General features: G+C 48.1%; 1 protein-coding gene across 1 annotated transcript in view; it reads left to right on the forward strand.

Moving 5' to 3' along the window:
• The window catches only part of TMEM178B (transmembrane protein 178B), a 345331-nt gene that overhangs the window by 104311 nt on the left and 217057 nt on the right, over positions 1-23963 (forward strand). The window contains exon 2 of the mRNA XM_041753440.1: positions 10244-10357. Coding sequence (XP_041609374.1) covers positions 10244-10357 — 114 coding nt within the window. The remainder of the gene's footprint in view (positions 1-10243; positions 10358-23963) is intronic.

Here is a 23963-nt window from a genome sequence, read left to right on the forward strand (position 1 = left end):
ATGGGCTTTGACACATACCCTGAACCTCGAGGGTGACCAATGTCGTGCTGGGTTTTGTGACCGTGTGGGTGTGGAAGCCGGAGGTGCTCAGGTGGAAGGAAAGGTGACTTGGGGTGGGGAGGGGCAGAGGGACAGTCTCAACATACTTCTGGGCCGTGGTGTGGGAGCAGGAGGTGTGTCCCAGGGACATAACTGATAGTGGTGCGCGTGTCTACTAAATGCTCACTGGAGCGGTTGGCTCACTTACCCTCATCAGTCTTAGGAGGGGAGTGATATTATCTGCCTTTGGCCTTTGAAGATATGAGGCTCTGAGGGCTTGGGTACCTTGCCCCAGCTCCTGCTGGTAAGGGGCTCGTCCTGGGAGTGGGGACGAGGATTAAGGAGCACACGTGGACACCTCTTAAGTTCCCCTCCCCTGTGGCTGGGGGCTCTCCACCCTCCAACTCATTAGGGCAACTTTGGAAGCCAACACTCTGTCTTACTCCGATAAGAGCGGCAAGGCGTGTAGCTGCTGGAAATCCCTGTGAATGGAAAAGTTTGCTTCATTTGTTTCTGATACAAAACCTCAGAGCGTGTCTTTCTGAAGAACTTGGCTTTCCCTAATGTGTCTTTGCGTGTACGGTGTAAGGTGGGCTGGCACCTTCCCTGTGCCACGCAACAGCTTTGTGTTCCTGGGCAGCATACCTTTCTAAGCCTCTCTGTCCTCATCGGCAAAATGATAACCGGACTTAATTTTCAGGATTAAATGAGATAATGCGCGATGAAGTGCTTGGTGCCTTACCCAGTACACGGAGAGCATGCATTCACCGTAAGCCGTTGTTACAACGAATGGCAATAGTTCGCAGCGGCGTTTTGGCCACGGGGAGTACAGAGATGAAAAACACCAGCACCTCTTTCTCAAAGCTCTTACCACAGGTAGAAATACGGGACTTCTATCCACCCCAGTGTGTGACAGTATAGGCAGCCGAAGGTGTTCGGGCGCAGGGTGAGGGGTACTGGCAGTGAGGAGCAGGATTGTTGAGAGTGAAATGCCCCGTGTGTGAGTCAGCAGAGCCCCCTGAACGCTGCTCCTAAACCGTGCTGTGCACATAGACGTTAAAAGGCCATGCCAGTGCCACCAGCATAAAAACAAAGCACACAACGTGGAATGCATTTGAAAGCATTAAAAATAAAAACCTAACACTTTCCCTCTGTATGAAGAAAACCCTTTCTGGCTGGGCCTGCAGCAGCTATCAGCCTGGCAAATCCTTGGGCTCAGAACATCTGGGAGGAGCAGAAGGTGCTAAGAGGAGCCTGGGGAGGGGGTGGGGTGGAGCGGGGTGGGGTTGGGTTTCTTGAAATAGGCTTTTGTGAAGAGCTGCCCCTTGGGTAGGGAGAGCTCTTGCCAGCATTGCCTTTCCCAGTCCTGTGGCCCTTCTGCCCCACTTGCAGACAGGGTTGGGAGGGTGGGGATCCCAGCTGGCCTGCCCCCCTTGCACCCCTGGAGCACTGTTGGCTTGCTTCCCTGCTCTTTCATCAGGGACATGGTGTGGCTTCTAATCTGAAACCTCGCTCTTGGGGCTGCCCAAATATTCAACAGTGATAATACTAAAAAAATCTGAGGATGGCTTTCCCTACTGGCTACAGGGAAGGCTCCCTTCCTTCTCTCCCTGTTAGGATGTCATTTTAGCTTTTTTTTTTTTTTTTTAAATGGCTTTTCAAGAAGAGATGAAGTTTAAGACTTAAAGCATTAACTACATTTCATGTTTGTTTGTTTTTATTTATTTTTATTTATTTTTATTTTTTATTTTTTTTAAAGATTTTATTTATTTATTCATGATAGTCAGAGAGAGAGAGAGAGGCAGAGACACAGGCAGAGGGAGAAGCAGGCTCCATGCACCGGGAGCCTGACGTGGGATTCGATCCCGGGTCTCCAGGATCGCGCCCTGGGCCAAAGGCAGGCGCCAAACCGCTGCGCCACCCAGGGATCCCTGTTTGTTTGTTTTTAAATGTTGGCTTTTCAATTCTTTTCCCCATGTGTTTCTATTTTCTACTTAATCTTTCCATGTACTAAGCACAGAGCACAGGCCTCGGGCTAAAAGGGAGGACTAGAGATGGTCAGCCCCCCAGGAAGGGGGTGGTGAGCCTGGGGAGGCAGGCTGAGGCTGAGGTGGGCCAATCGGCCAACCCCAGTGTTCTGGGCGCTGGTGGTGTTCTCACTGAGGAAAAGGAGTGAGCTTCCTCCCTTCTTTCTTCCTTCACAGGCAAATGTGTGGAGTTCCCTCCACATATAGGGCACAGGGCTGTGATATAGTCCTCGTTCCCAGTGGACCCTTGGAAGGCAGGGAGCCACGACACCTGTGCTGAGAGCCCCTGGCTTTCCTCCTTGCCAGCTGAGGGGTCCTGGGCAGGACCTTGGTCGGTCTACACTGACTCCTCCCCCAGTCAGAGGGGGCCATCACTAGGATGTGCCCCTCCTCGGGTTGCTGTGGGATGGCCTGGGAGACAACAGGACCTTTGGCACGTGCCAAGGGCATGGAACAGACTTTGAAAGAAGGAGCTCTGGGATCCCTGGGTGGCTCAGCGCTTTAGCGCCTGCCTTTGGCCCAGGGACCATCCTGGAGACCTGGGATCGAGTCCCACGTCGGGCTCCTGGCATGGAGCCTGCTTCTCCCTCTGCCTGTGCCTCTGCCCCCACCCATCATGAATAAATAAATAAAATCTTTAAAAAAAGAAAAAAAGGAGCTCTGCACTGAGGGAAGTGCATGGGCCCTCCGCAGTAGTCCTGGAGTCCACTGTGCCTTAGGATGCTGGAGTCTTGAGAGGAAGAGAAGGTGAAGGTGGAGAGCACAGAAGCTGAGAAGGAAAGAGGGGAGCCTGCCTGCAGCAACAGGTGCCCTGCAGGGTAACCCCACAATGTACATTGGACCGGTGCCTTTTACTTGGTACCATCCATGCTGTTTTTGGGTGTATAAACCACTGTCCCTCCGCTGCTCTAGGGCATCCTCCTCTGGCTTCCCTGGCCCAGTCCAGCCTAGATGGGAACCTTGGGGCAGTGCTGAGCTGCCTGCTGCCCTGAACCTCACGGGTGGTCCTAGGGGTCATCTTCTGAGTAATTGTGCGGAGCATGCCTTGTGCTGCTCCCCCCGGGGCTCAGGCACCTGCTCCCTGGCTCTCACGCCCTTGGTGGAGGGTTGCTCTCTCTACCCCCACCCCCCGACCTTCTTCTCCTGTAGGCTGCTGCCTGGTGTGGACTGAGTAGCCTTAGGAAGTGTGTTGAGGCAGGGGGATGTGCAGGCTGCTGTCAGCTTTCCCGAGAGTGCCCGTCGCAGCTGCCATGGGAACCCAAGGTGCCCTCAGTGGGCCCAGAGGCCTTGCTCTGGTTCCATCCACAAAGATCCAAGTTTATTTCAGGGCATGGTGCAAACTCAGCTCCCAGATACACATTTGACCCCAGTGGTGCTTTGCTGGGAGCTCCCAGACATGGTTTCAGAGGGGAGGCCAGCAAATACCCCGAGCCAACCACTTCATTGACCTTACAGATCATTTGATCAAGAAACAGACCCTGATCTCCATTCTTCACTCATCCAGATGTATATGGAAGGCTTGCTGTGCACCAAATGCTCACCTGACCCCGGGGGAGAAATGTGTAAACAAGAGAGGTGGTTTCTGATTGTGATGAACTCACAACTCAGTTGTAGGAACTGCTCTTGAATAAAAAAGGATTTTTGGGTCAAAGGAGTCTGGGAAAGTCCGCCTGCCATAACCAGTCCTTTCTGGGGTGGCTGGTGAGGGGAGTCACAATGTTCATTTAAAAACTCTTCAAGTCTGGCAATAAGTAAATCATTTAAATATTTAACCCAATGTTTCCTAAGTACACTTGACTATCACATACCCAGCCTGACTCCTGATACTTTTTTAATTGAAAATAAAAGTTTTATTGAAATACAACTGACATCTAATATTGGGTTAGTCCAAGATGTACAATGTGTTGATTTGGTACATGTGTATACTGAGAAAGGATTGCCACAGTTAAGCCAGGTGAATGTTCATCACCTCATGTAGTTGCCAGTTTTTTTCTTCTGATGAGAACCTTTAAGGTCTTCAAATATACATTATTAACTCTAGTGACTATGCTGTACATTATGTCTCCCGAACTGTTTTTATAGCTGGGATATTACCTTTGGACTATGTTCACTCAATTCCCCCACCATGGACTCCCTCTGCCTCTGGCAACCACCAGTCTGTTCTGTTTCTGTGTGTTCAGGGTTTCTAGAATCCACACATAAGGGAGATTGTACAATATTTGTCTTTCTCTGGCTTCACTTAGTGTAACGCTTTGAAGGTCCATTGATGTTGTTGCAGATGACAGGATTTCCTTTTTTTTTAATGGCTGAATGATATTCTACTGTTATACACACACACACACACACACACTCACTCACTCACCCTCCCACATTTTCTTTATCTGTTCATCCACTGATGGGCACTTAGGTTGTTTCCATGTCTTGGCTATTGTGCATAGTGCTCCTGTGAGCATGTGCAGATGTGCTCACTGGTGTGCAGATGTCTCTTCAAGATAGTGATTTGATTTCAGGGGTGCCTGGGTGGCTTACTTGGTTAAGCATCTGCTTTCAGCTTAGAGCATGATCCCGAGGTCCTGGGATTGAGCCCCGTGTGGGGCTCCCTGCTCAGCGGGAGTCTGCTTCTCATGCCCCCTGCTTGTACTCTCTTGTTCTCTTTCTCTCTCAAATAAAAAAATAGTAAAAAAAGATAGTGATTTCAGGGGTACCTGACTGGCTTAGTTTATGAAGGACCCCAAGATCTCTGGGTTTTGAGTTTAAACCCATATTGGGCGTAGAGATTACTTAACATAAAATTTTTAAAAAAATGATTCATGCAAAAGGTAATGATTCCATTTCTTCCAAATGCATACCTATAAATGAGATTGCTGGATCATATGGTAGTACTATTTTTAAATTTCGGGGGAACCACCATACTGTTTTCCATAGTGGTTGCACCAATCACTCTATTTTCAACATGAAGGTTGGGGGATTTCCTGTGTCCTCATTTTTTTTTTTCCTCAGGGCCCACCCTGTAAAGCTGTGGGTTTGCCTTTGCACACGCCCATCCCCTCCCTTGATGGATTCTTCATGCCCTTCCCAGCTGCTCTTTTCTCCAGGAGCCCCGGGAAGGAAGGGGACTTCAGAATCTTAATCACACTTAGGTATTAGGGACTCCGTGCTACCCATTTGAACTTATTTAAAGGGCAGCCCCTTTTAAAGCTTTAATAGGGCAGTATTTGATCCAAAGGAACAACTCTGTAATGGAAGAATTGGAAGTGCTATGGCATCTGTTCAGGGAAGAGAATTTTCGATGGAGTGGGAGCGGGTCCCAGGGCTGCCTCTCAAATCACTTTGCCTAAGAAGACTCCTCCTTAATATATATAAGCCTTCCATAAGTGTTTCGGAAACCAGGTCTCGCCAATAGCAGATGCACAGGAGAGGAAAACTGCTTACTGGTGGTGTTGTATGACTAGAATCTAGAATTCAGGGTTTGTGTGCCGTCTCTGCCTTTCCCTTCCCTGGTCTGTTTCTTCTCTGTCCACTGTACAGCAGAGCTCTTGCTCTGCCAGCCTCCTAGGGTTATCAAATGCAGAAATTTCTCTCTTGTTATATGTATAAATCTATGTATTTATGCATAAAATGTATGTGTCCTGATGTAGACCGTGGTTTCTAATGTTATTTCCAACTTGCTTTGGTCTTTCCCCCTTGGAGTAAGTGGTCTTAAAGCCAGCAGTTGAAAGTAATAACTAATACTTAGAACTAACTGTGTGTAAAGACCACACTGAGGACTTCATGTGAGTTATCACACTTAGGCCTTGGGTTCTAAAGGATTTGAGATGGGGAAAAAGGATGACAGTGGTCTCCCTCTTCCTTGTCCCTGGATCTTTGCAGGGTGGGGGGTGGAGGGGAGGAGGAGCTAGCTGGCATTGGAATAGGGGAGAAACAGGAGTGATGCCTGTAGAAGGAGAGAGGGCCAGGGAGATAGAAGAAGAGCAAGAGGGGGGGGGGGGAGAGGGACAAAAGGGAAGTGAGCTGGATGCCTGTGTTTGCCCCTTGGATCACCCCCCCCCCCCCCCCCCCCCGCTGCCTTGCACCTGCTCTCTGCGTCTGAGCTCCTCTACCTCTTCCAGCATCTCGTGGGTTCAACTTCTAGGGGAGGGAGGAGCGACAGGTTGCGTGTTTATTCCTGGTCACCACATCACAGGCTGGCTGTGACCTGTGCCCCAGGTCATATCACCCCTCTCGATGCGGCCATTCTTGGTTCTGGCCTCTGTGCCTCCGTCTCTCCAGGCTTGGGGTTAAACCATCTCCTTCTGCCACCAGCCCTAGGTCCCTGCCCCACCCATTGCTGACCTCTACACCTTGGGCTCGGCTTTGTAAATTTTCTGGTTTTGAAACCCTTCTTAGCTACCCATGTGAGCCGGAGCCTGACGTGGGTCACCAGCTAGGAAGGCAGAGCACAGATGAAGGCTTAGTGTCCTCCCTTCTGAGGGTGCCCCCACCCTATCCAGGCTGAGGTCTCTGGGCCATGAACACAGGAGTCCCTCTTTCCGGGGAAGGCCATGCGCTTCTCTACTGCCTCTCAGGTGGCCCCTCTGGATCGGTGCAGGAAAACCTATTCGTCTCGGGAAGCCCACGTTCTGGGCACATGAATTTGGTGCCCAGATGGTGCCTGTATTTACAAAAGCCCAGCACACTGACAGGACCTGCAGACACATGGATAAATATTTTGCCTTTCTTCTGAGGCAATATTTGAGTCTTTCAAATTTAATTGCTGTCAAAGACAGGATGCTTGCATCCCCAAGGCAAAGCAAATAGCGAGGCCTCCAGCGGGGCTGCGGCGGCAGTTTCAGCCAGGCTCTCTGGCCGATCACCTGCGGTGCCAAGTGTCAGGTGGCTGGGTGGGCTGGGGCTGGGGAGCTGACCTCAGCCTGCCTGGAACCCGTGGCCACTTGCTGAGTTTGTTTTGAGCCTGAAAGAACCTGATCTCAGCCAAGACATCAGATCCTTTTCTCAGACATCAGTGATGGGCATCAGTCTGGCCATTTCTAGTGAGGTCTTGCCAGGTGTCTCTGAAGCTGAGTCCACCACAACTTGCTCTACTACACGTGTTCAAGTAGCTGCTGGTGGTATTCTTGATACAATTCTCTACCTTTTATATTTTCCTCTCCTTTTTCTTCTTAAAACCCAGAAACATGGACCTGGTTGCCCCTTGGATTACATTTATAAAGTACAGTGAGAGGCTGTTCTGTGCCTATATATATATATATATTTTTTTTTTCCCCTTCCTCACTGTGATCAAATAAGCCTCTCCCTACATTGTCTTATAGGAAAAACGTATTTGCTGGAGGCTGAGTTCTGCAGCCATCACCTTTATTCCTTTTATACTGATTTGCCTCAATTATTTTAGTCCCTTGCACAGAACAGAAGCAGTTGGATGCCTTGTCCACCTTGGTTTTACAGAGGACGTCTCCTATCATTCATCCCTTTCCTGAAAGCACATGTTACTGGTGCTCACCCTGTGCTGGGAGCCAGGGAGACCGAGATGAATGGATAAGACCAGTCCCTGCCCTTGAGAAACTCATAATCTAGTGGGGGAGTGAGGCGTGTAAACAGATAAATCACAGCCCATTGGTGTGCTTGCCGCAGTAGGGCAGGAGCACAGGGAGAGGGAGGAGGGATCTCGCTGAACCAGTACTTTCCTCTGTTGCAGGGCACAGTCCATGCTGCAGGGAAGGCTCTGCCGAGGAGCTGCCGTTTTGGCCACTTCTTAGGAGGGTTAGGTGTGCATCAGGTGAAGAAAAATAGGGAGGAGCCTAGGTGCAGAGTCCTGATGGATATGGCCTATTCCGGGAAGGGTAGGGGAGGGCCACCTGGCTGGGACCTCCCACCTGAAGATTGTGACATATATCCTGTGTGTAAAGGAGACCACAGTTTCCTTTCTGGAATACAGTCCATGCAGCAGTATATGGAGGGTGTCCTGGCCGAGGGAGGCTCTGGTCAGACACTTCTGTGTTCTGCTCCTGGCACTGCTGTTTCCTTGGGCAAGTCACCCAATCTTTTTGAACCTCCATTTTCTCATTTGTGAAATATAATCACAGTGTGCTGATGGTCCTAGGAACACCTGCTTAATTGGGTCGTATGAAAGATTAAGTAAGACCATATCCATGACAGGGTTCTCTTGGGATAAGTATAGGACATGCAGGGTTACAAGTGGATTGGGAATGTTGGTTCCTTCCTTGGGAGGCTGACAGGGCCCAGGCATCCGCATCTGTTTATCCCGGGGAGCTTTGCACATATCTCTTCCGTGTGTGCTGTGACACAAGTGAAGTTGTAAACTGTTGGTTTATGAAGCACTTGTCAAGTATTTCCTACAAGTTAGTCCTCCGTATATATGGCTGTTTGTTGAGATGGGTCATTGTATGACCCATGTATGACACAACTACTTAAGAGGGTGAGGACACAGAGGATGGGCTGGCCTCCAGGGACATTTCTGAGGTAGAACCGACAGGATTTGGTGACCAATTGGATTTCAGGGAGGAGGGGCCTCCCCTAGGGGGTAGGAAGGCATTGGAGATGCCCAGGGATTGATTATGTTCTAGACCACTTGAGAGGAAGTGATGCTATTCATGGAGAATGTTAGAGCACGTGGGTTTAGGGTATGAACATGAGCTGAGATGGTCTGATGGATGGAGGACTTTTCTAAGAAGCATAGCAAGTTAGGGAAAAAGGAAGACCTGGTAGGGATGTGGTCAGGGGGCAATGCTGGGGACATTTGGGAGATTTCAGGCTAAGGGGACAGAGGCACAGGAGATTTAAAATTAAGGTGCGTCTAACGCTTTCTTCAAACTTTGCCTCTTTGGGCAGTGTCTGTCCCATTGGAGTGTCTGCCAATAACTGGCAGTAGGGCAGTTATCCAGATATAATTTACAAGAAGGCATCAGTTTCATGAAAGGTACTGTCTAAATTACTGCACTCTACCCATTGCCAGGTTCCCTGCTGACAGTGAGCCAGGGGTCAAACAATTCAATCAGGTGCCACCACTTATAAATTGAAAATCAGTGGGGTGCAAAATGGATTACCATCCAAATCCATTCAGGTACAAAACCAAATTTTAAAGCCCCTAACCTTTAAAAATCACTTCTTTCTTGATCCTTTACCATCCCCTGGTACTGAGTTTTAATTCTCCCCAGATATGCAAGCATCAGCAGATATGCATGTAGGAGACCAAAAGTAACAAGGAAGAACTCCTAATTGGTCCTTCCTTTTGGAATTTGGAAACATGGTGGATTTCTGAATTAATACATTGGTTATTCGTTAGACTCTCGGGGGCAGTGGTTCTCAAACTTAGGAGTACAACATAATCACCTGGAATGCTTATTAAAAATTCAGATTACAGGCTCTGTCTCTGAGTTTCTGATGCAGCAGATCTGGGATTAGGCCTAGGAAATGACATTTCTAGCAAGTTCCCAGAGGATGCTGATGGTTCCTGGACCACACTTTGAGAAACTCTGCTCTAAGATAGAGGAGTACTTTAATAAGTTAGTAATTCATGCTTTGCCAGTCAAATTGCCAGTAAAGGCTCTATTGGATCAGGTGCTGAGTATGTTAAGGGGCTTGAGTGTCACCCGTGTCCCCCCACCCCTCAAACCCACCCCGCACGCCAAGAAGCCTGAGAAGGGGCTGGTTCAAGGAGATAGATGTTGATTTGGGTGCTTTGTGCTCAGGTGATATTAGGGCCTAGGATGGGGAAAAGAGAAGACGCCCCTTTGGTTCACCCATTCCACAAGGCACAAATGACCTCATGGAGGCCAGAGCCTGTTCTGTATTGGTCCATGGGTACAAACTGTTCATGTCTTCCCATCACTTGAAAGTTGATTTTCTTAAGGTTAAACAAGCACAGGCACTACTTTCTTAGCAAGCTGCTATCAGCCTAAACTTTGGCTCATCTCCTCTTTGAATGATGCCAGAGAGGTATTTTTCTATTTAAATTGATGGTGTTTGACTTTAGTTCTACTCTCCTGAGAGGAGACATTACCTTTTGAAAAGTCGAAGTTATTGCCTTGTATAAACCATAGGTGTCACCAGGCCCAATAGGAAACAAGTCTTTTTCCTTAGGACAGAAAAATGGATCCCAGAAACTGCCCAGACATGGTTCCTGCCTCATTAACGTTCGGTTTCTTGTCTCTCTTTGCCAGGAGAAATTGAGCGATGCACGTATATCAAATACCACTACTCCTCAGCCACCATCCCCAGGAACCTCACTTTCAACATCACGAAGACCATCCGTCAGGATGAGTGGCATGCCCTTCGTAAGTACACCTGAGTTTTTTTCTTGGGCGGTGACTTTTGGAGGTCACGGAGGTTTGGGCGCCCATCAGCAGCTTGGTCTGGATGGATGGATGGATGTGCCTCGTAGGCCTATGGACAGTTTCAGAGCACGATAGCAGTCCCTTGGTGTCAGTGCCTGTGGGTCAGATTGTCTCTGCTGGCCTTGATCGCATTAGATTTAAAGAGCTTGCTTCTAAAATTAAAAACAGGGGTGCCTGGCCAGTTCAGTTTGTAGAGCATGGGACTCTTGATCTTGGGGTAATGAGTTCAAGCCCCACATTGGGATGGAAAGCCTACCTTAAAAACACAAATAAAGGCAACAGATAAATGTAATATTAAAAAAAAAATCAAATTAAAAAAAAAAAAGCAAAAACAAGTAAGTAACAGACAATGACTGATAATCTTGCTTTGTTACCTGGGCAGACATTTAAGATTTCACCTACCTAATGAAACCAGCCCCTGGGATCTGAGTTCAGCGTGTGTCTCCAGTTGCTTGGAGTATTATCGTGGCAACCTATAAATCCCTCGTGTCCTTCTTTGTATGCGGTGAGGCCAGCTGGGGTTGTAGGCTACATAGCATTGGGAATTTGCGTCTGGGTGGGTGGCCAAGAGGTAGGAGCTCCTCCTCCGCTTACATGTTTCTGTTTCCCTGAGAATGAGAAGCTTTGGGACCTGGTTCACGCGTGATTGCTTCACAGAGGTCAGAATGTCTGCCTCCAAAGGTTAGGGAGTTTCCTGGTCAGGGATCCTCAAAAACTTCCATGATAAGAGGATGACTTCATGAGCAAGCAGTTAGTTGGCCATTTTTATTTTTTTGTCCCAGGATGTCCTGCTCATCCGTGTCAGGGAAGCTGTCCTTCGATGCTGACTCAGTTCTTCACACAGACACGTGCCGTTCCGATTTGTCTCTGTTCCATTTATCAGTTCTTTCCTGTTGTCCCCCCACAATAGTGTCTGTTACGGGGCTAAAATTCAGTTTACATTGATAGGCGGCGGCGGTGGTGGTGGTGGTGTCTTTTATTGTTTGTTAAATCTTTTGTCAATTTTGAAGAAAGTTGAAAACCTCTTTCTTCCCTTTATTGTTGCCTAGTTAGGTTTTGCTTGCATATGGGATCCATAGGGTATCTTCCCATGGTTTTTTTGGCCTTAGTCAAACAACCATGGCTTGAGGTGGTGGGAGGTAAGGGAGGCGAGTAAAATTAAAACAGAGCAATGATTCATTGGCTGGGGGAAAGGAGGGGAAGATTGTGACCAGGTGTCTGGATAATTGTTACTGCCACTAGCCTGAAATGAGAGGGCAGGTGTCAGTGAGTGAGGAAGGCATTAACCAAATTGTTGCCTTCGGGCTTTGACATCACTAGAGACGCTCACCAGAACATGGGGACAGAGCTAATGTTCCAAGTGCATTCCCATGTACTAGATGTTGAGCTGGGCTTATACATACTAATTTAACTTATTTATTTTTTAAAAGATTTTATTTATTTATTCATGAGAGACACAGAGAGAAGCAAAGATATAGGCAGAGGGAGAAGCAAGCCCCCCGCGGGGAGCCTGATGCTGGACTGGATTCCAGGACCCTAGGATCACGCCCTGAGCCAAAGGCTGATGCTCCACCACTGAGCCACCCAGGGCCTTACTTATTTGACTTTAATGTGAGACTTGCCTTAGAGATAGTAGTAATCAGGGTTATTAATTTTTTTCGGAGGTAGACATTTAAGGAGCCAAATGCATAAATACCTGAAAATGACTACTTCTTTCCCACATTACATTGATCTACTGAAGCCCACAGTGGATGTTCAGGATTGGTGATAAGCCTTGCCGAGTAACCACTTAAGTATAACGTAAATTATGGGGGTCGTAACAGAATCTAAGAAGGAAGAAGTGATTGGCATAGCTTCAGTTCATATTTACTCAATTCAACCAAAGGTACTGTGCTTTTCTATGTACCAGGCACATAGTGGATTCTGAGGCCACAGGGAACTCTTTCAAGGAGCTCACACCTGGAGGTGGAGGTGGGTGGGGGAGGGGAAGGACACCCTCACAAAGCAAATAATTACAAGGCAACGTGATAATTACAATATAGTATAATTGTTCCAAGCAATTAAGATAGTTTGTGAAAGTTTTTCAGCAAGGAGAATTAGCGTAAATGGCACAGATGCATTTCAAGGGAAACCAGTAATTTCAATAGAATGCTATTGGGTGCCCAGAGTAGATGCCTGGAATGCAAATAGATTACCTATTGCAGCATCCCTGTTACACGGTGTGAAGAGAGGAGGCCAACGCTAAGATTTGTGGAATCTTCTTTGACTCCAGCACCTCTGGGGTCCTTGTTCTGAAACGGTGGTGCCGTTGGGTTCTGCAGATTGTAGTGTGCAGCTTATGCTTGTGAATTGGGGTGCTGACGGATCTCTATTTTTAACTGATGAAAGCTATCTGGGTGACTGATGGGCAAAGGTTTTTGGCATCCCATGGTGGGTGAAGTGGAGGATACTCTTTGGTGAGGGATTTATCTGCCTGTTTCACAAAGTGGCCTAATGGGCTATTATTAAGCAGGCCGAGAACATTTGCCATTCCTGTCATTGATGATAGCTATTTTTAGCCAGAGGGCAGGTGAGCATCTGTCACATCTGAAGTTGGTGCTAAGTGTAATTGGCAATGCTGTCATAATAGAGAAGGATAGTAAATGTCGATTTTAATTTGCAAAGGTCAGATATTGATATTAGCTGGGAAGTGGGCTCATGAGCCCACTTTTAAAATAAAGTAGAAACTACAAAGACTAACAAACCCCTATGATCAAGCTTTGGAAATTAAAAAAAAATCAGATTCTGATTTGAGAATTCTATACTCTTTAATACTGTAAATGAAAAAAAAATAAAAAAATACTGCAAATGAGATCAAATCCATTTGATACCAGGTTGATTATCATTTTGAAATTTGACTATAATATCTTACATTCTATAATTTTTTTTAAAGATTTTATTTATTCATGAGAGAGAGAGAGAGAGAGAGAGAGAGAGAGAGGCAGAGGGAGAAGCAGGCTCCTTGCAGGGAGCCCAATGCGGGACTCAATCCCGGGTCTCCAGGATCACACCCCGGGCTGAAGGCGGCTCTAAACCGCTGGGCCACTGGGGCTGCCCTATAATTTTTCTTAATAGATAATATTTGTCAAAGGCCTGAAATTAATCTCCTCTTCCCCAAAATGACTGGTAAATATTTCACACTTTGGTTAAAGTGAGGTTAAACCTTTTTCATCGGGGATTTGCCATGTGGTCATCACCCCTTGACGTGGGGGCAATTTATTTTCAAATGGGAAAAGCACAATTTGGTTTAAAACTGTGCTATGGTTTCTGAACAGTTAACACCACCAGTGGGAGGCTTAACTGTTTGGCTGAGAGCTCATTCACTTTATGGTCAAGTGCATAGTAGGCAAAAGAATAAAATTATTTGTAGATCACTAGGCTTATAAATCCAAGTGTAAAGAGATAATAACCACCTTGGGGAATATAGGACAGAGACCCAGATGTGTGAGTGTGAGTGTGAGTGTCTGTGTGTATTTGGGGTGGTCTCTGAGGTTCGGATGCTGACTTGTCCGAGTGACTTACTGGCAGGGTTTACTCAGGCTGGGTGGCAATTGCTGGTGAGGTACTGTGTGTACTTGTTGTCCTTCCCCCCCTGCCCCCGCCCCTGGCCAGAGCTTCCTGGGAGAAGGTGGCACTTCTCCAGAGCTGGCACTGGGCCCTCACTCCACCCAGGCGTGGTGGCTCTCGGCCCCAGGCAGCCCACCTGCCATCCTGTCTCTCCACTTCCTCCCATTAGGTTCCAGTGACCCTGGAACCTAATTGTCCAGCCCCTGTGGGTCCCAGATGCTCCACACTTCTGCCCCAGATCCTCCTGGCCCCACCATCACTGGAGCAGGACAGCAGATGTTGCTGGGCCAGTGAGGATGGGATGGTGGCTACAGGAGATGAGCTCAGCTAGTGCCACTCTCCAGGTGGGTTGTCTGGTTTAATATGTTGCATGTGACAAAATCAGATGAGCAGCGGTGAGGATAAGCAGGCTGGCACTGCGGTGGCCCCTGAAACAGTACCACGTCCTCTTCTCTCTAGAAAATGTACCCACAGACTTCTCATGCTCTGCAGCTCCATCTGAGTTTGCAGCCCTTGTTGGGAGAATTCTGTGTCCTCCTGCCACCTCCGAGGGCCCCTGAGGGCTTCCCAGGTGGCTCTGCCTTTGCTCTCTGTGCCACTGGCGTCCCTTCAGCATGCCCTTTCGGTATGGCTGGAGGCCTGTGTGTGGCCATTGGCCCAGCAAGGGGAGATGGCAGGGAGGGGATCCTGGGTGGCCCATGGTAGGGCCTGGGGAACCAGGAGGCTGAGAAAGCAGGGTCTGGGAGGATCACCCCCGAGAGATCAGTGCTTCTGCAAGGAGCTGGCACAGAGTGGACCTGCATCAGGTGACCCCAGGGAGGCTGGCCGGTGGCATCGAGGAGGAGCTTTTCTGGGGGTCGCCGGGTAGGCATCCATAGAAGGTGCAAGAAGGGTACCCGTTCTTACCCTCTGATATCTGCTTTACTGCTGCAGAGTTTCCCATGGGATCTGAGCCCTAGGACTCCTGAGTCGCTGCTCTTGGGCACTCTGGATTTTTCATTCCACTTGGCGTTTTCAGGATGGAGGTTTCAGCTCACAGTTGATTGCCCCTGGCAGCGGGAACCAGGGAGCTGGGACTCCACTTCCCTGCAATCAGATCCTTTCCCTTATCTCTCAAGAGGCTGAGAGCCAAGAAAGCTAGAGTTATTTATTTATTATTATTTTTTTTAAAGCCTCCTTCTGTCAAGACTGAAAGTTCAGTTAATTAGATCGGATGGTCACACGGCACATTTCCAGCTGGCCAGGGAGGGAAAGAGGAGGGGAGGATTGATCCCCGCCTCTGACATCCTTGCCGCCCCCCCCCCCCCGCCCCCCCCCCCCCCCCCCCCCCCCCCCCCCGCCTCCTGAGGGCGCTCCTTCAACAGCACACAAACACACTCACACTGTACCTCTGGAGACTGGGATCCAAGAAATAAGATCTGTGGTTGAAGAGGGCGAGGAGGGGAGGGCCACAGGTGTAGGGGAGACAGACAGATGGAGCCTGAGACTTGAAAGAAGCAAGGACGGTTCAGTGGATGTGCTGAAAGGAGAAGAAATCAAAATCCAGGAGTTTCTGGTCTAACATAGACCCTTGAATGACACACCTGGCTCCCTGGCCCCAAGCTTGAGGCTGCCCTCAGCAGGGGGCCTGTAGGCTAGCTCAGTTTTGGGGATCTGGCCCCCACCCAGGCTGGTGTGGTGAGAAGCTCCGTCTGTCTGCTGCTCTGTCGGGCATCTCAGTGCAGAACACTTACGTTACTCTGCTTGGCCAAGCCCTACCTGGTCCCCTCCTCTGGCCTTTTCCACACCATCCCCTCTTTCCATAATTCGCACATCCTGCCCCTGGACCCTGGTCTCCCTCGTGCTGCTGACTCTGTGTAGCCACCCCCAGGTCCTGCCCACGTCTTGTGCCATAGGCTCCCGCTTGCTCTTCCCCACTGGCCTCGGCCCTCTGGACTTGATTTATGTTGGTTCCTTGCGTAATGGCATTTGCCTTTTCCTTTCCCACTGGACTGCCCTGGCAGCTCTCGGACCAGCTACCCTCTGGACTTTCCTTCCATTCAGATCTCTGAGCTCCAAGCTTGGTTTTCTGGTCCCTCCTTCCCAGGCCATCCCTGGTCACTACAAGGTGGATGTGGTGGACCAAGGGGCTTGGGATGAAAATAAAATAACAGCAATTATCACAATGACAACTACATCTTTGTTCACATCCACTGTGATGCCCCTCAGAGGGTGGCTCGAGGTTTCCTCCTAGGAGCCCAGCCACAGGGTTCCAGCTCCTTTGCAGACAAAGAGCCAGGGAGGAAGGGGCTGCCTAGGGGTCCCACCTTGGTTGGCCTCTGTTGAATCGGAGACTCAGAATCCAGGTCTGAACTCCAGCGGACTGCCTCCAGCTATTTTTTTCCTTTCTGTTTCTGGCTGCTGTTATGTAAAACAGCCTAATGAAGTAAACATCCCAGACATTAGAAGCTCAGGTCCCCTGCAGTGTCAGCCATTTCCCTTCCTCTGAATCCGCATCAGAGCCCAGCCCCTGTGAGGCTCTTACTGTGTGCAATCTGTTGCGAGCTGCCTCTTGCTTGCAAGACTGGCATCCGTGGGGGTCATGCCTAGCAAGAAACCGTCCCCAGAACTGCAAAAACTTGGTAACATAGGAACTCAATCATCAGGGCAACAGCGTATGTCACTTGGTGTCCTAAAGTCTTTGCTTTTTTTTGCAAACCATCTTTGTCTCTCTGCCCCGCCCGGTCCTTATGGGGAGTGTTGTAAACTTTTGAGGTTACTTCCGGACTGCTCTGTGCCTGTCCTCCTAGAGCTCCCGTGGTTTTCCTGCAGCAAGCCAGGCGGAGGACACAAACCCTCTGTAATGTGCCTTTGCACCTGTACCGGCCCTTGCAGCAGTGACTCCTGCCAGCACACACCTTTTCTTCATGGCTTCTCCTGCCTGTCAAAAATTTGATGAACTTGTTTGTGCAAAGGTGTTCATGTCTTCTTGGATTACTTCCCCGGATCGCATTTTAATTTTTTTTTTTCCGAAAGACCCAACCCAAAGGGATGACCATTGAAGTGGTTAAAGGTAGCGGTAGTGTGGAGATACTTAAAATGATCCTGTGCTCTCACTCCCGCCTACTTAGTGGCTGGCCTGGCTAGGGGTGGGATGGGAATGGAGCGGACGGAACAGGGGTTTATTTTTGAGATGACCTCAGGACTGGGAAGGAAGGAAGGAAGCCTGGAGTAAAAGGTGGAGTGGGGTAGGATACAAAACTTTCTGTTAAAGGCGTGCAGATGACCTATGTACTGAAGCCAACCTGAGAACACCCATGTTGGTGTAATTGTGGTTTTTAACCACAGTTCGTCTGAACGTGCTGGTCCAAGTTTGAGCTGGGAATTAGTTGGAAGTCTGGCCTAGAGGCATTCTCTCAGTCTCTGCAGATTGGAAGTTGTTTTCTTCTGGCCGAGGATAGCAATACAGACACCACCAAGGAGAACGGGGCACAACTCCACTGGCATCCTTCGCCCATTTGTTCATTCTCTCATTCAATATTGATGGAGAAGCTCTACATTAGGTGCTGGAGGGGCTATTAAAAGGTATTCTGCTTTCCAAATTGGGTGATATATTTCCAGGTGCCAACCTGGCAAGGGTTCAAACTGCTTGTTGTGTACTGTTTATTGACTACCCATAGTGTGCAGGCTAATGCTACTGACGTGCCCACATCATGGCCCTCGAACTCAACACTTGAGTCAGCAAGAATTCATTGTAGAGGGCCTAAGAGCAAAATATCAGTCCAAACTACTCTGTCACCAAGGCATGGCCTGTTTTTTTTTTTTTTTTTTTTTTTTTTGTTGTTGTTGTTTCACAGCAAGGGAGAAATGGGGAGGGTCTAGGATCTGCCTGTTGGCCTCTCTGGGGAAACTGTCCTGGCTCTGGATGTTGAATAGGAAGCTCAGTGTGACTTGTGACTCTCTTCTTTCCAACAGCTAAGATGATCAGCACTCACTGTCCAGGCGAACTTTACAGTCGTGGGGGGAGGAACGACACCAGAAGCTGAGTATTCCAGTGGGCAGGGACAGCTCAGCAACAGTGCAAGTGGGTGAGGCGTAGGATAGTCTGGGCAGCAGACACTTGTCATTGAGGCAGTGGGTCAGTAGGTATGCATATCGTGGGTGCTTCTCTGGGGATTCAGGACTACAATGATCCAACTCTACATGCCCCACCTCTACAGGAAGTTGAGCGTGTTAGGGAGTTCAAAGAAGGAATAGAGACTAGTGCCTGAGCAAAGCCCACTTTTAAAAAGATCTGGGATACACAGGTCAAGGGTGTCACGCCTTGAACAAAGATGGAAGATCATGATAGTAAAAGCAGCAGTCTCAAACTGTGATTGGGACTGGTCCTGGGCTTTGGAGGTCAGGCTGCTGCTGAAGATGGTAGGATGATGGGGAAGGCAGGGGAGAGGCATTGGGTATCAGCATGACTTAGCAGGAAAAGTCCTTAAGTTCTGTATTTTGTGGTAAAGGACCTCTCCAAGTCTAGACCAGCACTTCAAATGTGGTCCATGGACCATCAGTGTCATCTAGGAGCTTGTAAGAAATGCAAAGTCATGGGCCCCAGCCCTGGCCTATTGAATCAGAATCCCTAAAGTTTGAGAACGCTTGGGGTGTGTGTATGTGTATTGGTGGGGACTGTAGTGGTGCTCACTGATGGCTCTGGAGGACAGAGCGTGGGTAGGCCTTGGATGGGAGTTGGGAGAGGAAATACTGCATTTAGCACAAGCTCTCACATAGGAGCAGGACTTTTAACCTATTTGTATATTGTTTGTTGTGTTTGTTGTCTGTGTCTGTTTTCTGTTAGAGCTCTGGTAATTCACTTTTTCTCCATATTTGTTTGTTAATTGAATAAACTAGCATAGAAGAGGAGGTATATTCTCTTTCTCCTTGTCTGTCTTTCTGCATTATGTGTGCTATTAGCATTCTCCTGATATCTACCCCGAACCTCTGTTCCATTCTCCTTCATTCAGAAGCCGGCTTCAAGCTCCACTGACATAGGATTGAGTTCCACTTCTGTCACTGTCTAGGTATATGACCCCAGGCAAACTGTGTGTTTTCAACCCAATACACTCATCTGTAAAACAGACGTAATGATACCTGTCTTGCGAGTTGTTATAAAGTTAAAAATAAATAAATTCATGTGACATCAGTTGGTATCTTTGCAAAGCCTGATACCAGGCGGTGTTAGGTACTATTATAGGAATGCAGAGATGTACCAGGTGTTGAGATCCCCGTAGGGTGTGGAGGAAAGGCACTAAAATGACCTTTCCTGGACTCAGGGGCTTTTCTGGTGAACCCCGCACAGGTTGTGTGGGTGTTTGCCTCCTATGTGACAGCACGTGTTAGTGGGTCTGTTGTGGGTTTGCTGGCTGCACAGGTGTGTGTGAGATGGGAGCCTGCATCAGGTGTTCACAGTGTGGGAGTAGGAAGTGGCTGAGAGGATTATGTGCTGAATGGCAACAGTGTGGCATATTGTGAAAGGAATTTTAGAGCAGAAAATCATCAGTGTTTGAGATCCTTAGTGGTATAGCAGTAGCAGAGGCAGCCTCCTAATTTATCAGTTGTGTCCAATAAGAATGCAATTTAGACAATAACAGGAGTCTCTAAAAGAGGATTTACATACTAAGTGTCTGAGAAGTAACATTTTCAAAGCTTTGAAGATAAATATGCTGTGAGTACATTTGTACTGAAATCGTTGAGGGGAGCATGGAAACGACTCTCCTGACTGTTGTAGCTCAGCCCTGCCTTTCATGAAGGCTGCAATTTCTAGTATGTACTGTGATCAGATGCTCTTCTGTTCCTGAACTGAAAATATATATCCCCAAAGTGGATACCTCAAGAGTGTTGGAGATATAAGGCAAGGAGGAGGGTCTAGGAAGAGGATAGTTGATATGGTTAGGGTTGAGGGAGAGGCATGATATTCCTATTCTGGGGGAAAAAGGATGCTCCTTATTTTCAGCTCTGTACTCACGATGGGCTTTAGGGTGATCCTGGCTGTGGTCATGGATACTACTGTTCTCTGTTACCGACCAAGAATGACCAAGAATTGCAGGGAGATAGATAGGCCTTGAAGATGGTCTGTAACCTACCAGTTGGGTGAGAAGGAGCTATAGCTCTGCTGGTCTGAGTCCCCTTGAGAGACAGGGCTGGCCATGAGCATTAGTGGAACTATTCCATAGCCATGACCATGGGGAGAAGATGGAACTTGAGTCCTGACAACAGAGGTTCTAGGGAAACTTTGAGGATCTAAAGTGCCAGGTTCAAGGGGGTGGGCAGAAGGCAAGAACCAGATCCAAGGTGAAGGTAGGGTAGAGTAGGTAGGGTCACCCTAGAGATGATGAAGCATTGCTCAGTCTGAGACTCTGGCATTGCTGATCAAGTCATATTTAGTGATTGGCAGCGTTGGCTGCTAGGACAAACCCCACATTTCTCTGTTCATGACTAAGAAGAAAGGCTGCATAGGTTGATCAGGTTTAAGGACTTTTTATTTCTTTATTTTTTGGAGGCCATTGTCTTAGTTGATCGAGTTGCTGGGCTGAGCTAAAATGTTTGGTCCTCTGAGATAATTGTGGGAGCAGACTCCTGCCCTAGTTAGACCTTCGGGTTGATGTTTTCTGCCATTTGCATTCTTGTCTTTCGCGGATAGCTGACTCTGATTTGAACTTGGAGATCCTAGTAGGCCAAGAGGCTTGCCTGGTTCTGGGTAATTCAGGCTTACCTACAGTAGTTCTCCATGGAATTCAGCCTTGCTCATGTGAAACTATAATTCTGTGTGTAGAAGGTGGGAGGTGGAGCTAAGCCTGAGCCAAAAATAGGGTGTTACTTGTCTTGCTTCACTCTCTATGCGTATCTATCTTAGGAGTCTTCCATGGAAGGTTGGTATAGACTACAATTAAAACATTCTTAGATTCTTTGTAATTCAACATTCCAACCAGGGCCACCCAAAAGGACTTCCTGTAATGATGGAGATGATCTATAAATCTGTATTTCCCAATATACTTAGTCTTAAGCCACATCTGACTATTGGGCCCTTAAAATAGGGTTAGTGCAACCAAGCAGTTGAGCGTCTGATTTAACTTAATTTAAATTTAAATTTAAATTATCACACATGACCAAGTAGCTACCATCTCAGCCAGGGTAGTTCCAAACAATCCTCAGACTTCTTAGATTCCAAATTATAAACTGTTGATTATGAACAATCGCACATGAAAAACAAACCCTTACAGCCATTTTCAGGCTGTTAGGAATGCACATTCCCTTGAATCACCCAGATTCTTACTTGCTACACTGCCCTTGGGCTCCCAGAAGCCCCAATCCCAGAGCTAACTGGGGTGTTCTTAGGCTTTTCTGCTGGTCCGTGCCATGTGCAGATAAGGAGAGGTAGCAGGGAAGTTGTCTCATCACTACCTGTGCCAAATCAGGGCCAGGTTGTTGCAGGTTGGGTTCCCTGGGAAGATTTTGAGGTGGAGTTTTGTGGGAGGATGTTTATTAAAGGCGTGTCCTTAGGACCCACTTCTATGATAAGGAAGGGACAGAGCAGGGTTTGACAGAGGGAGAAATCAAGCTATAATGCAGGGCCAGTGACACCCCCACCCCAAGAGGAACTCTGGTCATATAAATGGCCCTTCAGAGTTTTTGCAATAGGATTGAGGTGGTTGGGCCTTCAGCCTCCCACACTGCTTACTTCTTGGTTGTAGGCTCACCAGAATAGGGGCAGCTTTGGGCCATAGCTCTCTGAGTAATCCCCGGGCGGGGCTGACCCCTGAAGGCCAGCAAGTCTCCCAGAACCAGGGCAGCAGATACTTCCATGATGAGAGTTCTGGGCAGTACACACAGTATCCACTGTGCAGGTGTTTGATTGAAGTGATTTTTTTTTTTTTTTTTTTTGAGGTTGCCAGTAAAGTGACTGATACTCAGATGGAGCACCCTGCCTAGAGCTCTAGCCTGTAAGAGACAGAGGTGGAACTAGAATCCTGGCCTTGGTGACTGCAAAATTCATGCTCTTTCCTCACCCCAAGGATCCCTTACCTATACCTTATTAGACAAGCCTACTCACATTCTCTTCTCTTCTCTCTGCCCACTTTCTCAGGTGCACTTTCTTATTTTCATTATCCTCAGGACAGCCCTACTTCATCCTCCCCCTCTCTTACCATCAGTGACACCCCCCTCCTCCTTATCTAAAGTAAGTAAAGCTCCCTCCCTGTGAACTGCCAGGCAAGCCACCCTTCCACGCAAGAGCTCAAGTATTCAAAAGAAATGAAAGAAAGCTATTTATTTTCCACTTCTGTTTTTTTTTCCCATTTAATTACTGGTATCACAACAGGTCTTTTTTTCTATTGCTTTTCATTGCAAATGTATAGTATTTTATCTACATTATGAGTTAAATAGGCTTTTGTGGACTAGCCTGGAAACCCAATCATTTATAACAGACATGACTTCTCTGGAAATGGGTTCTGAATTCTAACTAACTTTTAAATGAGGATTGAGAACAGAACTCATTTCAAAGCTGGAGGCTGTCTTTCTACTTTCTGGGCAGCTTGCCTCTGAATGGTCTCACCCCCTCTCTTCTTTCTGCATCTGTCTGGGTCCTCGAACCAGACACTGTCCATGGGGTGAAAACACAGACTCCTCCTTGGTCCCTTGTTCTCAGCCCATCACCAGCTGGTGATACAAAATTAATTAATGCCCCATGGTGCGTCCTGTGTAGGCTTATCTGAAATCCAGAAATCCAACCAAGAGACCGCAAGCATCCTTGGCTCTAGGTATCATTCATTCTTAGTCCTCCTCTCAGTTCACGTTGATAAAATGAGACTAATTATATAAAATTTCCCTGAGGTTTCTTGCTTGGGCTCCTAGCAGCAAATTAGAAATGAGCAATCGGGGTGTGTGTGTATGAGACCTTCTTTTTTTTTTTTTTTTAAAGATTTTATTTATTTATTCATAGAGACACAGAGAGAGAGAGAGAGGCAGAGACACAGGGAGAGAGAGAGGCAGAGACACAGGGAGCCCAATGTGGGACTCGATCCAGGCTCTCCAGGATCACACCCTGGGCTGCAGGCGGCGCTAAACCGCTGCGCCACCGGGGCTGCCCGGTATGAGACCTTCAGAGGCTTAGAGACTCCTAACAAGGGTGTGGTGGTAACACCATGTGGGATGACATCAGTATTCACATTCCACATGCCACTCCATCCCACCACCTCCCTCCTGGATCTTCTAGATGCTGCACAGTTGCCAGGGAAACCAGGAAAAGGAGCTATACAAAGGCTACCTTGACAGAGCTCTGGGCAGATTGTCTTGGAGGTAGTGCAGAAGGAAAGGTGTGTTCCTTCAGGCCCTGAGTTGAGGGGAAATGCCCATGTAGAGCCAGCTCCCCCTCCTATGCTGTCCTGGTCTGGTTCTGTCCCTCAGTCACGGTGGCATTGCATGATTCTGCCCCCCCGCCCCCAACCCCCATCGCTATCAGCTCCTACCCAAAAGGATCTTTCCATTTCCTGGAAGTAAATGTGACTTCACATCAAAAGAGTAGGGACTTCTGATTTATGATTAGGGTTTGAAATCTAGTTACTGTTTAGCTTGGCAGAGCTAATAGAAAATGTGCAATTAAAAAAGAAAAAGACTGTTCCATTTCCTTGTTAAGTTGAAGAAGGGCTGGGATCCTAAGTATGTGCAGTTCCTGGTCAGAGCTTTGTGCTCTGGTTAATGAAGAGCCATCTGTGGTCATTCTTGGAATGACCCGGTGGGACCTTCATGCCCAGGGTTTACAGAGGGCCTGTGATGTGTACAACTGGGCAGTGAAGGAGGGGTCTTCAGGGGGCCTACAGTCTACCAGAGAACCTAGAGCAGGGACAGAACTCAGGATGGCAGGGGTGGTGCTATGGGATGTGGACAAACCAAGTGCTGTCAGCAGCGTGTAGAGGAG

This window comes from Vulpes lagopus, chromosome 4 (genome assembly GCF_018345385.1).
Source record: "Vulpes lagopus strain Blue_001 chromosome 4, ASM1834538v1, whole genome shotgun sequence".
In the NCBI taxonomy this organism is placed as follows: Eukaryota; Metazoa; Chordata; class Mammalia; order Carnivora; family Canidae; genus Vulpes; species Vulpes lagopus.